We start from the raw sequence: 16820 nt of genomic DNA, 5'->3' as shown, positions 1-16820 counted from the left end.
CCTTTAGCCTCACCGGCATAATCGTGGGACGTAAAACTTAAAAATTTCATTTCATTTTTTTTCCTCTGCTAAAACCAGATGTAGAAATTTTCAATCGCTTCCGGTTTTAATTTAGATCTCCTTAGGACAAAAACGATAAAAAAAAAGCGATAAATCACTTTCCGATATGAATTCAGTGCCCCAATAAAAGTTTCATGTCCACCGTTATTTCTCTATTCAAACTGGAAGTGGTTGAAATTTACGATTTCCGGTTTCCATACTGATCGCTATGAAGAAAAACTGTAATAGAAAGCGATAAATGTTCTTTTTAAAACGCGGATTCACTGTCGCTTGAATAGATTTTAATTCTCTTTTTGTCTAGTGGTAGCAATGCCTAATTTGTCAACTTTGGTTTCATGATTACTGCAATAAAAGTTTTGTGAATGCATGATAATGGTGACGCACTTGCTTCCTATTCAGATCTGATTAAATAAGCTTTTCTAGCTCTTTTTGTTAAACATGTTTGTATTATATCTTTATAGGCACGTTTGTTTTGTATTCTTTTAGGCAGTTTTGTATTGTAGTCTGTTCAATTTTGTTCTATGAGTTATTAGTAACAGTTTGGTATTCCATACAGTTAAAATGTCAATAAAATGATACGTATTGTTCGTTATAAAGCGAATTTCCCTCAATGTGGAGGAAATTTTGCCACTTTTTCTTATTTTATTGTGTTGTATGTACAATAATCACAATGTTTCCTTCATATTCTTGAGGGCCACAGTGGGTAGATCGTTTATCTCTGATGCATTGAGTCCCCTGGTTCGAGCCCCGGTAAGCATGTGATGGACAACATTGTGTCCGTGGGTTTTCTCAGAGTATTCCTGTTTCTTCCCACATTCTCATTCCACCATTTTCTCCATCATCTTTCGGTTGCTTTAACCATCTTCCTCTCTTAGCCTAACGGGCATAACCGTGGGACGTTAAACTGGAAGATTATTTTACATTCCTCATAATCAACATGATATTTGTAGAGGAGAAAATTTGTCCTCTTTCTCCAGTTCATTAAATATATATATATATGCACTTTGGTAAGGAACTTATCCTGCAGGCCCGTATCCACGGAGGGAGGGCTAGGAGGGGCCGGGCCCCCTAAACTGTGGCTGGCCCCCCTAAATGCTTCACGGTAGGCTTGCAAATGAACTATAATATGGTGATGAAGTATAATATGATTGGGTCGGGGCCGCCCCTAACTTCTACCGCCCCCCCCCTAAATTTTGGGGCTGGCTACGGGCCTTTTATCCTGCTTTTAACTTATATAAATATAGAAATTAAAGTTACCTGTTATAATACTGGCATCTGATGCAGATTTCCTATATTGTGTTTCCATGTATTTAGCCATGAATGTCCAGAAAGGCAGGTAACCGAATACGTAAAACACCGAGGACATGGTATTACAAAAAAAAGTTTTATTCTTCATCAGTCTTTTTAGGCTCTTCAACAAATCTGGAAAATACAAAGAAATGTCTCAAAATGTGATAGAAATATCTTCATTCTGTCCATAAATTATTATTGGATGAAGAATTTATTATAATAATAAGAACATTACCTAAATTGATATCAAAACTCGGATCGTTAATTTAATTATGTAACTCTACACATTATTTTCAACATAGCTTAAAAATATTGTAACTGTTCAGTCAATCTCCAAATAAGCACCTTTAGTTGCTTGTAGAATGTAAGGATTTACGGGAACAAAGCAGCAATTTCATGATTACAGTAATTCTACATCATATCTTAAGGTTAATTCACACTTAGTGTGTTGTGCCTATGCCATTCCCTTGCCATGCTCGTACGTGCAACGGCAGCGATCATTCACATATATTATTGCCGTACCACTACTCGTTTCCACATTATTTCTCTTGGTTCTGGTAAACTTCGTGTCGCTTCGTATGCTCCGAAGAAAGACGAAGGATCGCGGCCATCGAACCAGGACCGGCCGCGGTTTCTCGTCAAGGTGGCATGTCGGGACACAGCATAAGAACGGCACAGCCACAGAACATCATGTATCAATTAGAAAAGACAACCGAATGAATTTTCAATGTCAAGATGTGAGGAGGAACTTTGTGAACCACGGCACTTCGGGGTATGGCATGAAACGGCATACTATGCGTGAATTAACGTTCATTGCAATTTGAACATTACATTCCTTTAAAAAATATCAGACAAAGAAGTCAAGTCGTACGATACGTGATAAGTAGTATTTCCCACGAGACGAGATAGTGCAAGAAATATGATTTTCTCGTCTTGTCTCGTAAATTTAGTAGAATTGTCTCGTCTCGATTCTAGAAAAAAGTTTTCATCACCCCGTCTTGTTTTCGTCTCGTTTTGTAAATCAATGTATGCCCTGATTTTTTAAAACCTTAATTTCATCTAGAACAGGGTGTCTATCGGTCACGAATGTCACGAAAAAGTCACGAAATCAGAAAACGGTCATGAAAGTCACGAAAAAGTCACGAAATTTAGCTTTTGGGTCACGATTTTTTTAACTGAACAAATGTAAGTACAGATTGGAAAATTTTGTTCTATAAAACGTGAAAATTCACCACTAAAATGTCTATGGTCGGCTTTAGACGCTACAAAATCGCAAGCAAAGTACGTTTCTATCGCATGGATGAAAATTCGGCCTAATTCGCACCCAAATTCACTCTTGAAAATGTTAGGAAATTTTGTGATTTGGTAAAGAAAAGGTCACGAAAAAGTCACGAAATTTCATTTTGGAATTTTATTAGACATTCTGTAGAAGTTAGGAAACGTCCACGAATAGTGTGGTATAACAACATTTAAAACACATATATGATTGGAGATTATTATGTAATGACTTCTGTATCTTTAAATTTTGATAAATACTCTTTACTGTGTTCGTACAATCAATTTATAATTTTTATACTATGAATTATGTAACACTGAAACAGTGTTTTGAGATCTAAAAGTTTGGTTCTTTGATGAACTAGGGTTGCCTACAAGATTCGAGAAATTTCTAATCTCGTCTTGAATTTTAAAAATGAACTTGTCGCCTGGACTGTCATCGCGTAGGCATTGCTGATACGGAGACCTGATTAGCCATGCAATGGGCTCATTAACTTAAAATGACAAATTAATTTCTTCAGTTGTTAATGAAAAATGTCTATTATTATTCTGTCTGTAAAGGGGACGGATAATTAATAAAAGTGGGTTGTTATGAAAGAATCTGGTGCACTGAAAATAAGGGAGGAAACAGGAAAACCCCAAGAAAACACGTATTTCATGATTCCCACCAGAAACTCTACTTGCCTAGAATTAAACCAGAGACAAGAGAGATGTGCATTATTTTTTTTACTATACCTCACTCACGCTCACTCGCCCTCACACTCAACTATTGTTGACACCTTAACCATCACTGACACTCACCCTCAATCAACTCATTATTACTTGAAGGGGCCGCTGTGGCTCGGTGTTAGAGGGTTCAGCTCTGGTGCTTGGAGTCCCGGCTTCGATCCCAACACCCGCCAAGTGAATTTTGTTGTGAACAAACACCATGTCCGTGGGTTTCCTCGGGGTTCTTCCGTTTCCTCCCATTTTCTTCATTCCACCATTTCATACATTTCTCATAATCACCATCTCCTTTAGTCTAGCCGGCATAACCGTAGGACGTAAAACTCAAAAATTATTTTATTTAAAATATTACTGATGCCCTTGCCCTCACTCATATCATCCGGCTCACACTCAAATATTGTTATCCTTACCCTCACTCGCCCTCACCCTCATCTACCAAAATGATGAGGGTGAGGGCGGGCCTCTTAACGGCAAAAACGAATGAGGTGCCCATTTCTGCCACAGACATTAGATATATTAAACGGGCGAGAGAACAGTTGAATACGTGGGCGAAAGAAACAGTGTAAAGTGGCGTCCTCCTAGGAACTGAAGGTCGTTACACATGACATGTGGTCACATGTTATTCTGTTGGAAAATGTCCCCACTCAGGAACTACAGAAGTAGGACTACAAGAGTGTCCAGATAAAACCGTGACTAGACAATCTCTCACTGCACATTTAGATGAGAGCAGAAACAGAATACAATAAGAATTCTTGATGCAAAACCGTATTTTTTTTTTTTTTTTTAAAGTAGAAGCGAGGTTCATAGGAAAAGAGAATGTCTCGGCGTTCGGCTCTCTACTCCACCTTCCTGGCACCGTACCGGCTAAATACTTCTGTAATATGCAGTTGAATGTATAGGCAGCAATGAGAACCGTAGAAAATGCTAAACAGTCGTCACAGCGCTTAGAACAACGTCTTGTTCTTTATGCGGATTCTTGTCGCTGTAAAATAAACAAGATTTTGTTTGCGAAAGCTTTAGTAAATTTGCTGTATCAGCAGCAATATTATTGATAAGGTATACCTATAGTAGTGTCTCAGGGCTGTGGGGATCCTTGACGTGTGTTTTTCTTTCATTCGGTTAAGACTTCGATATTCATGTCACCTTGACCAGTACCTAGAGCAATTTAGCAGGGGCTTTCTCTCATGATCTTTTATTATAAAAAGTATTGTTATATACAAAATGTGTCCCGAAAACTGATACAAAGTTCTCCATGTAATTTGTCTGGGCAAATAGATGTCCCAAGGTTCAGAAAGCCAAGGAAAGGCTACCACAGAGCTCCAGGCAAGCTAAACTGTAATGGTTTAGAAATTCTCAGTGTTCAGGTAAGCAAAGAGAGGTTGTGGTCCCTCAGAGATCGAGACAAGCTAGTTGGTTACAGTTAGGATCTCCCAGTGCTACAAGCAAGCAAATAAAGTGGTTGAGTTCCCATACACTCCAGACAAGCTAAGTGAGCAGGAGACCTTACAGCTCCAAGTAAGCAAAGAGGCTTTGGTTAGGTTAGATCTCTCAGAGCTCCAGGCAAGCTAAGAGAGATGACCAGTTGAATCTGATCGCAATGAAGGTCTTATAGCTTGCTTTATATCCTGTTCTGGACAGCGATGATGCTAGTTTTTCTTTTCTGTCACATGACCTGATGAAGATGAGGATTCCTGTCGTCTGCTTTTTGTTTGCAGAGAGCATGTGGTTGTGTTTACAAATAAGAAACAATGTTAGTGTTTACAAATACAGACCATGTATAGGATATTTCAATATGGATGAAATGTACTTAAAAAGCTACTGACTCAGCTATCAAGGTTTTGTTTCCCTGCACTATTGCTTCTTGGGCAACGCGCAAGTTACTCTATCTGCTTCGTCTAATGCTTGTTTTGTTTACTGAGAAGTATTTTATGATGTCGAAGAACGCCGAATTTGAAATGACTAAAATACAGTGTAAGTGCACTAGGAGCATAGATGATAGATCTACCAAAGCGAAAGGGTACACTAGGCAAGAGATAATTGACCCTACATTATAATTGAACGCTTTGCTCACTATTTTCCATCCAAATCAATTGACAATCAAAAACTGAGATTAAGAATGCAAAGCTAATCACTTTGTTAAATGATGGCAAAATATTGGTCGGTCAACATACTGTATCCCTTTAATTACGTTAAACCGACGTATTTTTCAACTTAATTTATTGCACTTACCAATTGCTAGCCATGCTGATCATTACCAGAGTATCTAGTTGTAGTACCCACCTTGTAACGAAGGCTGTTGATCTTCCTCCAGCGATACTATATCTTTTTCCTTGAGCTTTTCTAATGCTTCCATTTTCCTCTGAGCTGCACGAGGTAAAGTACTGGGCATGAGCGCGATAAAAGAACCACTAATAAGTAAACAGGAACCCAAAACAAGCCATCCTGTTAAAAACAGAAAGTAGTAATTTGGTAATTATTACTGCATATCTTGAACAGTACGTAATATTCACAATTTCCTTTTGTAACTTACTCAATTGAACTAACCACAAAAAAAAAAAAAAAAAAAAAAAAAATTGTTGGCGTAAGCATGTTTCTAGCGACAAGATATGCCAAGCAATTGCTGTGACGTGAGCTAACCTCTGCTGAAGTGAATCCATTTTGCCCATCTAATGGTGCTATCAAATTTAATTTCAATTATATGTATGTTAGTTCTATTTAAATGAAGGTTGTCACATAAAGAACACAACTTTCGAAATGCCCGCCATTTCTGTTTCTAGTAAGTTGGCAACAATGAACGATATATGCCTTTTATCTGTTTTTCTTTCCTTTTTGTGCTTAGAAGTCACGAAGAACCGAATAACGCATAATCGTTATGTCTTCTATACAGGTGAGGACTGTATATACTTGTTATCAGAGAGGTTTCCTGGCCAGGTGATTTCTCGCAATCAGACATTATCTTGTGATTTGACACAATGTGATTTCTTTTTGTGAGGGTATTTTGAAATCTCGTACGTATGCCAACAAACCATGATCACTTTCAGAGCTCAAGGTCAAGATTCAGCATGTAATATCAGAACTAGAGGCAGGCCGGTAGCCAGCTCAAAATGTAGGAGGGGGGGCTGAAGTTAGGGGGGGCGATACAACCATATTATAGTTCATCACTATATTATAGTTTATTTGCAAATCTACCGTGAAAATTTTAGGAGAAGCCAGCAAAAATTTAGGGGGCGAGCCTCCTAGGCCCTCCCTGGATACGGACCTGACTAGAGGTGCAAGTATGCCGAGAAGTTACGTAAAATTTCATGAAAAAAAAACCGAGAGTGTGCGTACAGAGTCGTGAAAGGCATTTAAATGATATCATATTTCATACATAATCACAGGTAGCATACACTGCAAAAATATGTAAATATGTAAAATGTAAATTACTTAATTTCATCAAATTTTTTGGAGGTGTTATTATGTATTGCGTTCTTTATGAAACACCTTTTATAATTACAGGATGGTGCAGCCCTTACCTATCCACCAGGCGCCAAGCCACCTAGGATCACGAATATCAATAACTGGTGTTAACGTTGGGGAAATGTACTTCTTCAGGCAGAAGGAGCCTAAGGCATATCCCATGGCTGGTCCTAGCATTCTTAGGAAATATGAAACACCTGTGAAACAAATAATTAACAATAATTTCTTTCCATAGCTTCTTTACTATGAAATTGGTGATATTAAGAAATTCCATAATAGAGAAGTGGTATACAGCAATGAAAAAATAATTATTAAGGAAAATTTGTAAAATGGAATAGATTGACTAAAGACTAGAGGTAAAACACCGGAACAAGTAATGAATAGATTGAATATGTACGCAGCACAAAGTATTTATGAAGTCTTCTAATATAAGGGACTACTTTGAGGAGGACAGTGCTTAAAATGTTACACAATGAGCAATAAAGCTGTTATAGCAAAAGTTAGGTTTCTTTTTGAACACAGCTCGTGTAGCTATATTATCTTTTCTACTTTCGTAGAAGATCTCACGAATTTCCTCGTCTTCTTTGTGTCTATCGATTGTGCCGAATAGTGTTGATTGAGAGCAAAGTGATATAAAATTGAGGAGGAAAATGGTTTAAAATAAAGGTTAAAATTGAGTTTAGAGTTTTCGTGTTTTGGTCCCTTCAGCAGCACCGAGGTTATAAAGAAACATATTATTAATATGGGCTCCGAACCATAGTCGGATCTTGCAGGTGTACAGACCATTATGCAACATCAACCATGGTATAGGACCGTTCCTCATCACGCATCCAATAGTGCTGATTACAGGATCTCACCATGGGTCTGCAATGTTATATTTTATTTCTTACGTATTTTTCGTTACATTTCCAAAGTTCGAATAGTAAGTTAAGTCACCACGCCACCATCAGGCACCCTTAATTTATACGTATATTTGCAAGAACCAGTGATTACATCATCCTGAAATTGGACATATCACATTCATACCACAACGAGTTTTTATTCTCTAGTCTCCATTAACAAGTACAAGTTGTCATAGCAAACCGAAACAAATAACTATATGCTGTTACTCTAACCACGATTACAGATTATCTATATAATATCAACATATATTCTATATATATTTTCTTCTTCTTCTTCTTCTTAACAACAGATTGTGTACTTTTAAATAGTACCTTTGGCCAAAATAGCTAAAAGAAAAATAGAAGTAATTCACAGATATACAATATCGTTGTATATATGGCTCCCGAATAAGACTTCTTAAATTGGTTACAATTGAAGAAAGAATCCTGGACCGTTACATATTCAAATACTTGATTATCTTACTTTTCGAATAGTTTATATATATATATATATATATATATATATATATATATATATATATTATAATATATATTAATTTTATTTTATCTAAATATTATTCTTATATTCATTCAATAATCTATTTTATTTTAATTCTATCAAATTATCGATGAGAAGGACATTCAAAATATGACCAGTTTGTTAATTATTCAGGTCCTAAAACGGATTCTTTAACTCAACACCATTCGAGCCTATTGACAAATCAAATAAGTGTACATTGAAATACTATATAACCTATTTCTTCCGTTTGGGCATAGTTTAGATTATTATAAAAGACTTTGAAAGCACAATACGCAGAAGTAAAGCAAATTACAAAGAAATCATAAAAATACTCAAAGTGAAACAAAACAAGAACTAATGGGATATGTTTTAGACGAACGCCATAACTTTAGTTCAAGTTACATTACCAAAAAATCCGATTAAGTTACATTGAATGGCATCCTGTAGGTTATTTACTTCACCAGTTCTTTGGTTCCTATTTTCAAAATTTCTGCCTCCTATGAAATTACTACGAAATCTAGTTTGAGGAAAATTAGATCTATTGTTTACATGGTTCCCAATCGTGGTTACCATGGTTGTACGATTACTATTTCCGTTTCTTCTGAAATTAGGTTCGGTTTTGTTACCGGTACGAGTGAATCTAACATTACTTCTTGCATTAGGATTACACTCTTCCCTCACATTGATATTTCGAACAGGAATATGATTAGCTTTGTTTCGGTTAGTATTACTTTGCAATATAGACTGGTTTTAAAAATTTTGAACTATCATAATTAGATGATTGAAATTAATGCACTGAGCAGAGCCCAATATTTGCTGCAATCTAAAAGGTAACAATATTCGGATCAATGCGATAACGCGTGATTCCTGTTGGTATGGATTAATCAATTTCAACTCATTATAGACTGAAATAACAAAATCAGTAAGACTTTTATATACCTTAGGATCATAACGTCTGTTCCGAATCTGAGCGTCACGGTTTGCCAACATAAAATCATTTTCAAAATTTGAAAGCAGAGCGTTTTTTGAAATCTAAATAGTTACGTACACTACTCCTGATCGCTTTGAACCATACTGAGCAGGTGGTAGTAAAATTTTAAGAAATTTAGATTTATCTACGCCAATTAAATCGCATTATTTTTCAACTTTTTTTTAAAAAACGTACTTCTTTCGGTATGTCTTCCGTACAAACGCACGCCGGTATGACTTCCGATCTGCCACTAAATTTAGTTAAAGATCTTATTTCGCTAAACTTAAAATGATTATTATTATTAGAATATCTTTGATGTTTAGATTTTATGTACTGTATGTGTTCTTCCTCCGATGCGATCGATGCGGTCTTCTCTCTTCCATCCCGATACTAGAAACGCTATCGTCTCTCTCAGAATAGCTTTCGGGTGGATCACTATCCTCTATACATGGTCTGGGTTCATCTACCTTCAGTTGCACATAGTCTATATTGACTACCGGATGAAGATTACCATTTACAGTACTAATCTTTTCCTTGATAGAATGTATTTCATCTTGTAATTCTCTAATCTGATTTGTGTGTTCATTAACTTGCGTTTCTACCACTTGAACAGAACTTTGCACAATTGGAAATCTGTGAAGAATTTGCTCGATCCTACTGTCGGTTCGTTCAAGTTTGTATTTATCTGTTGCGTTATTTGTTCCAATTTGGTATCAAATTTGGTGTCCATTTGTTGTGTTATTTGCTCAAATTTGGTATCCGTCTGCCGTGTTATTTGCTCAAATTTGGTATCCGTCTGCCGTGTTATTTGCTCAAATTTGGTATCCATTTTGGTGTCCGTCTGTTGTGTTATTTGCTCAAATTTGGTATCCATTTGCTGTGTCATGGAATTTATCTGCTGACATAGCTGTCTTATAAGGTCAGCCAAATTCATTGATGTGTCAGATACCGGTGCTTCATCACCAACTCCATTATTGATACTTTCACCTCTGTGAATATTCATTTCAGGATTTCGATAAATTTTCTTATTAATTAATAAAGTATAATCCGCGGTGACTGTTATCTGTGAGACTGTTTACTTAACTTCTAACAAATCTCAAGGCATCCTGTGAGGAAAACACCATCTATAATGTAACGTTATATTTTATTTTTTTTTACGTATTTTTGGTTACCTTAGCAAAGTTCGAATAGTAAACTAAATCACCACTATCAGGTACCCTTAATTTATTTGTATATTTGCAAGAACCAGTGATTACATAATCTTGAAATTAGACACATCACATTCATATCACAACGAGGTTTTATTCTCTAGCCTCCATTAACAAGTACAAGTTGTCATAGCAATCCGAAACAAATAACTATATGTTGTTACTGTAGCCACGATTACAAATCTATACAATATCAACATATATTCTATATATATTTTCTTCTTCTTCTTAATAACAGATTGTGCACTTTTAAGTAGTACCTTTGTCCAAAATACCTAAAAGAAAGAAATAGAAGTATGTCACAGATATATAATATCGTTGTAGGTCCCAACTAATAATGGTAAAACTCGAAATTGAGGGTCAAGTTGCTGTAAAATGGATTAGAAACACAATCATTCGTGCTTTTTGCTCGTTGATGAATAATGAAATGTTCGAGGTAACATTCATCAGCTAAATATGATATGGAGAATAAAAAGTATCAAACCTTATTTGTTCCCGCGTAAACCACTGAAGCATGGGAGAATTTCTTCACTGTAAATGTAGAGGGGATCCTTATGCGCAAACGTGATTTTTTCCCGCCCACAGAAAGCTCAGTCATTGGCAGTCGGCCAAGGAGTGAAGACGTATAGTAAGCGGTCATGAGATTTCAGTCTTTTCTAAAATGACAGAAAAACTTGAGAAGCGATATTGTATCAAATTTTGCCAAAAGCTTGGCAATACCGAAGCGAAAATCATTCAATCAGATCGGTACATTCAATTTTGAACGAGAATTTGGGCATGAGGAGAGTGTCCGCGAAAATTGATTTAGGTTTTCATCACCGAACACAACATGCCTGTGTGTCGTCAGTCTCCATACTCACCCGACATCGCTCCGTGTGACTTTCGGTTATTTCCCAAGCCGAAAATGCCACTAAAAGAGACCCGATTTGAGTCAAGAGAAGACATCATGCGGAATGCGACTGCACGGTTGATCGCCATTCCAAAAACTGCGTTCCAGAAGTGTTTCACAACAATGGCGGGAGCGCTGGAAGAAATGTGTGCATTACCAAGGGGACTACTTTGAAGGGGATTAGTGTTTCGGATTTGCAAATCAATGAATGTATTTTTGCCAACTAAAGGTTTGATACAATTTGAACACACCTCGTATGATGCTTAAGTAAATGCATAAGCGTATCTACGGAAAAATTGGTGGAGAAAAGATCAGGAGGAGTGAGAAAATCCATGGTAGCTACAACATTCTCACCAGATATGAGCGTCTTACAACTAAACAACCGTCAATTAACATTCCAAAGTGTTTTTTCCTTGTATAAACATTTGTCACAAATATCGAAATGTCAGAAAACGTTTTAAAAATGCTACTACTTACTGATGAGAGCAGGCGCTTTCTCTTTGCTAGTGTTATCATCCAAGTAAGTCATTCCAAGGGTGTAGTAGATAGAGCCTCCAATACCAGCGACCAATTGCGCCAACAAAAGGAGAAATACTGGAGTTGAAAATGATCCTTCTGATGCTTGGCATGGTGTATCCGTTGTCAGCGATGAAGTGTTAAAGCTAGGATCACAGAGACGTAACTGCTTCTCAGGGCCTGGGAAGAAAAAGTACTATTTTATTAGTTACTTGAATCATCTAAAAATAAAATAAAATAAACAAATAAATGAAGTTATAACGGGTGTACAGATAAACTATTACAATAATGGCATATCAAAAGGAATCTGGTAGTGCTATATCCTCCTAGGAACATTTCTCGCTCCTTCGATGTTCCGAGTTTTAATAAACATTTTGGAAATTACTCCACTAAAAGATATTGTAAGGTAGGTGCAGGTAAATACGCCATATTAAGGGTGTTGGATATTTTGTGTCCTTAATTTTCATGAAACACAAAGAACAAGACATGTTCGTTGTAGAGTAGCCTTTTCCGTGTTTAGAAAAAAAAATCTGGCAATAATGCTTCTCACTTCTATGTTATATCCAAGGTAAAAGAAAAAGTGTTAGAAAGTAGCATATTTACCAACACGTGCAGGTAATTATACCAAGTCTTGGATACTATTACAAACATAATAAATCTTACAACTGCTTACATAGTCTGTATTATACTAACTCAAATATTACTACACAACATGGCTAAAGCAAAAAAAAAAAAAAAAGTGCAAGATGAAGATAAAAAGATAAAATGAAGTTATAAATATTCTCCTAAGTTGAAATGAAGTTCCAAACCAAAAAGTTTTAGTCCATAAGATGTCACTGTACTGTGACTTAAAAATACTACACCAATATTACATGGAACATGTGGGACAAATGAAAACATCTAAATCCTAAATCCTAAGAATGAATTTTAGCTGGAAAAAGATAAATTCAATGGTAACAGTAAGTAGTGTTAAATATATAAATGAAACAACTGTTATCTTTCCGTACGTATGTGTTCTTTTTCCCTTAACGTTTGCCCAAATGAAAAAATACTATAGTTATATCTAAAGGTAGATTATTCCAGAATATGTAATGGATGACTTCAATGGACTGCTAGGTTGTTGACGGATCCGATGTTCTGCGCTTCCTTGTCGCAGGTGAACCGTTAATCTTTTATTAAGGAGAAATGGAAGTAACATGGGGAATATCGGGAAGGTACTGAGGGTGTTTGAGGAATTCCCATCGAAATTTTTCCAGCATCTCATTGCGCTGCCCTAGTTGAATCCATAATCACCCGACCGCACAAAACAACTTTCTCCAAGTAAACGATGCAACGCGGTTCTCTACATTTTTCCACTTCGATTACATACATTGACGCTACAATCAAAGTCTCCTTTTCACTTGAACAATCCTTATATTTCTTCAGCCAGGCTTTCTTTTGTACCACCAGCCACGATGAGATCTGTGGTAAGTAGTGAAATGTCTCATTTCTATGTCTGGGTGTCAGAAACTGTGCTCTCGAAGTCTCTGATCTTATGTTACTACTTGAAATTTGTGAGTGTGGGCAGGCCACTGAGCTACCAGAGCATCTCCTGTTTTAGCTTGCAAGGTGAGGCATTTGTGTTAGTCCCTATTGGTGCAGAAAATACAAATGCAGTTTCTGCTATCACTCTTATTAATGGGTTAATTTGGAGTTAATCGTCAAATTCTGCACCGAGGTTGTATGAGAGGTGACCCTACAGCTTAACGCGGAATTCGAACCACATGAGTTACCACAGGAATCGAAATTAAGTCTCGGAAGCTGTGTGTGCTAATCATATAGACACTAGGGAGCCCTTCTGTCGCTCTTATCTATGCTATTCCTTTGTAACAATCAATTTCAAATACTCTGGACTCACATGGCTATATAGCTTTCATAAGCGTCTTCAATGTGGGACACCCGAGTTCCATTTCTCGTGAAAGCTCGCGTGGTTCGTAAAGCTTTGTTGTTCAAAGAGAACCCTAAACACAAATCAAAGACCTCGGAATAAACATTTGTTACAAGAGATATGTTTTTCGATGCTAGTCCCAACTTGGACCACACTAAGAAATATTCTATGTAACTGTTACTTGATACGTGGCAAGATTGTGTTTGACGATCACTCACTGATTGTTCGCATTTGAAATTTTTGAGCTTAGAGAGGCCACTTAACCATCGGGACTGTGGATCCTATAGCTTCAAAGGATTCATTTAGTGAATCTATTTTGATGCTGGAGAGGACTTCCAATCAGATTTTTCCGATCTTGTATTTCGTTGGAATCAGTGGTGCTATATAGCCGATTCACACCGATTTACTAAGACCGCTTATTAAAATATTTCGAGTTCGTAGAGCCGTTTGTTATACCTAGATATAATAGTAAATTTTATCCAGTTATACCCAGGAGCAGTAAATTTTAGTTTAACTATCTTTGTTTATAGAAATTGTTACAGCTACAGGGTTAAACATATGGTTTCTCAGACGAAGGTATAAGCGTTTATTTTTTAATCTCAAATTATCAGATTGTATTAGGATGCTTTGTAGGTCTCTACTTGTCACTTGTAATATCCAGTAAAAAGTTTGCTTTTGTTGCCTTCTATGGATTGTTTCCTGGACATATCTATCCATCTACTCTCTCTCTCTAAATATATATAAAACTGGTTGTTAAAAATTAGAATAACACCGCTGGTTAGAATGCCTTTCTTTACAGCAGATATGTTTTACGTCATCAATCTCAACTGGGACCAAATTGATCAATGACACCGCTAAACTCTTTCTGTGCGTATCACGGGCTTTTGTTTGAGGTATTAGTGACCTAACGTTCTCCATTGAAATTTTCTAGTTGAGGCAGGTCACTGGGCGTAAAGTAGAGTATGGTCAAGTTAGAATAAAGTTATGAGTGAATTTAGAATAAAATACAATTTGTAAACAAAAGCCGAGAATAAAAAACATAGTTTGTACTTACGTCCTCCTGAAAATGTTGTATTCATTACATTGTCATCAGAACCATACTCCACTGTGAGTTCCAATGCGTCTTCTCCAGGGCCATAAATTATGTGAGGTAATGCTGATATGAAGCAAAAAAGGGCAACGAAATAGATTCCAATGCAGATCCATCGAGGTCTGTGACCTTTCCCAGCGTAATAACTTAGAGCGACCACCACAAACAACTGACTTATATCATTACCTATCGAAATAATACCTGCAAAATAATAAGAATAATAACGTTATTAATAGAAGTAAGCATAGGCCTAAACAAGCTTCTGTTATTCGGCTTAACATGTGCCTGTGTGAATGTCTGTTTATTGTACAAAAAGTTTAGTAAAATAAACATAATAAATTTGTTTCAGTGAGCATATGTTTTAACTTCCTTACATGAGCAATAATGTTTGTTTTACAGAACAAGTCCTAATTTTTTTGTGTGTGTATGTGTAGGTAAATGTTTTTTTTTTTAATCTAAAAAACCAGTAGTGTGCTCAGACTTTTGACAATGACTGTTTATATACAACTTACCAGTAGTTTTGCTGGGAATTTTAAACCTTCTCTCCATCGTTGTAATTGTAGAATTGAAATAAGCGTATGGCAGCCAATTAGACCATAGAGAAATACAACTTACCAGTAGTTTTGCTGGGAATTTTAAACCTTCTCTCCATCGTTGTAATTGTAGAATTGAAATAAGCGTAAGTTGAAGCGTAAAGACAACCAATTAGACCATAGAGAAATACAACTTACCAGTAGTTTTGCTGGGTATTTTAAACCTTTTCTCCATCGTTGTAATTGTAGAATTGAAATAAGCGTACGTTGAACCATACAGACACCCAATTAGACCGTAGAGAAAGACGTAGACATTTTTGTTAGCTAATTTCTGTAGCTTTGGTCCACGAAATGGCCCAAATCCACAGGCGGTTTCTTCGGTTACTGGGAATCCTTCCAATTCAAATAACACATCCTTTTCTTCCTCTTCTTGATAATTTACGGATTTTGGTTTTGTTATTTCACCCATTTTATCTTCTTAGTGGCACAGCTGGATCTGTAAAATAAGAAGGCTGGTCAATATAATTTCAAGAAATTAAAGCATGCACACCTGACGAAATACGAATAACTTCTTCTGAAAACTAACAAGATATCATTCCGATTTGCTGAATTGAAGTGCTGAAAATGATTGGTAGCACGGGATTCAGCAGCAAAAGAAACAAACAAAAAGAGGGTGTTTGGTGGTAGACCGTATACAGGGTAGGAGAAAAATCAGGGCAAAGTGCGAAGATAGAACGTAAAAAGTGTCAAGAAATGCCACGTTAATTTTGAAACAAGTAGAGGGGTTGAGGTCAAATATTTGATATGAGGAATACATATAGAGCTCCACTGAATAGGCGTAATGTGAACAGTGTTTTAGTTGTCAATTATATGTAACTGGTTGGGAGAAGAGTTACTAGTGTTACAATGGACACGTTTTGTTTATAGGGGGTCATTAATATATCAGTATCCTGAATGGGACAGGTGTCTTTGTACAAGGTACCATGTCAGCATTCATTGGGTGGAGCTACTTCTCATTCCGTTAAACGTTCCAAACATTCTTCTTGATGTCCCAGGATTAGATTCTATCTCTTTCCACCTCTCATGGACCGTACTACAGGGTCTCTAGTTCCTCATTCACGTCACCTTTATGACAGTATTGATACCTTGCTATAGTTTGGAACGTCTCCTGTTACAGAGGTTTCAAACTGTATTGGACACGGTGTGTGTCAAGAACCGTATGTCACTTGACCCCTTTCCCATATGTTCTTCTTACGCTAAATCCAACATGGCGGCTTTTCAGATGTCCTCCATGATTCACAGTGGACATCTACATCCATTTCTCATACTCAACATTTGACGTCAATCCGTCTACTCATTTCAAAATTAACATGGCATTTCTAGACATTTTCTACGCTCTATCTTCGCACTTTGCCCTCATTTATCTCCCACCCTGTATACGGTCTGCCACTAAACACCCTCTTTTTCTTTGTTTCT

At 36.6% G+C, this 16820-nt stretch overlaps 1 protein-coding gene across 2 annotated transcripts in view; it reads right to left on the bottom strand.

Annotated features, from left to right (window-relative positions):
• Positions 1-15839, bottom strand: part of LOC145677475 (solute carrier organic anion transporter family member 74D-like) — a 54856-nt gene extending 39017 nt beyond the window's left edge. Inside the window, exons 1-6 of one of the 2 annotated variants that reach the window (XM_081747950.1) lie at positions 15543-15839; positions 14776-15012; positions 11756-11974; positions 6867-7007; positions 5632-5793; positions 1318-1482 (exon numbers count right to left, since the gene is read on the bottom strand). In XM_081747950.1, the coding sequence (XP_081604076.1) occupies positions 1318-1482; positions 5632-5793; positions 6867-7007; positions 11756-11974; positions 14776-15012; positions 15543-15813 (1195 nt within the window). In that variant the 5' untranslated portion in view covers positions 15814-15839. Of the gene's footprint in view, positions 1-1317; positions 1483-5631; positions 5794-6866; positions 7008-11755; positions 11975-14775; positions 15013-15323; positions 15385-15542 lie in introns of those variants that run through there. The other variant, XM_081747951.1, reaches the window with a different exon arrangement.
• Positions 15840-16820: the final 981 nt, after the last annotated feature.

The sequence above is a fragment of the Thermobia domestica genome, unplaced genomic scaffold, assembly GCF_964235325.1.
Source record: "Thermobia domestica unplaced genomic scaffold, izTheDome1.hap1.1 HAP1_SCAFFOLD_911, whole genome shotgun sequence".
Lineage (NCBI taxonomy): Eukaryota > Metazoa > Arthropoda > Insecta > Zygentoma > Lepismatidae > Thermobia > Thermobia domestica.
The sequence above is the reverse complement of the archived record's forward strand: the minus strand, read 5'-3'. Positions and strand labels throughout refer to the sequence as shown.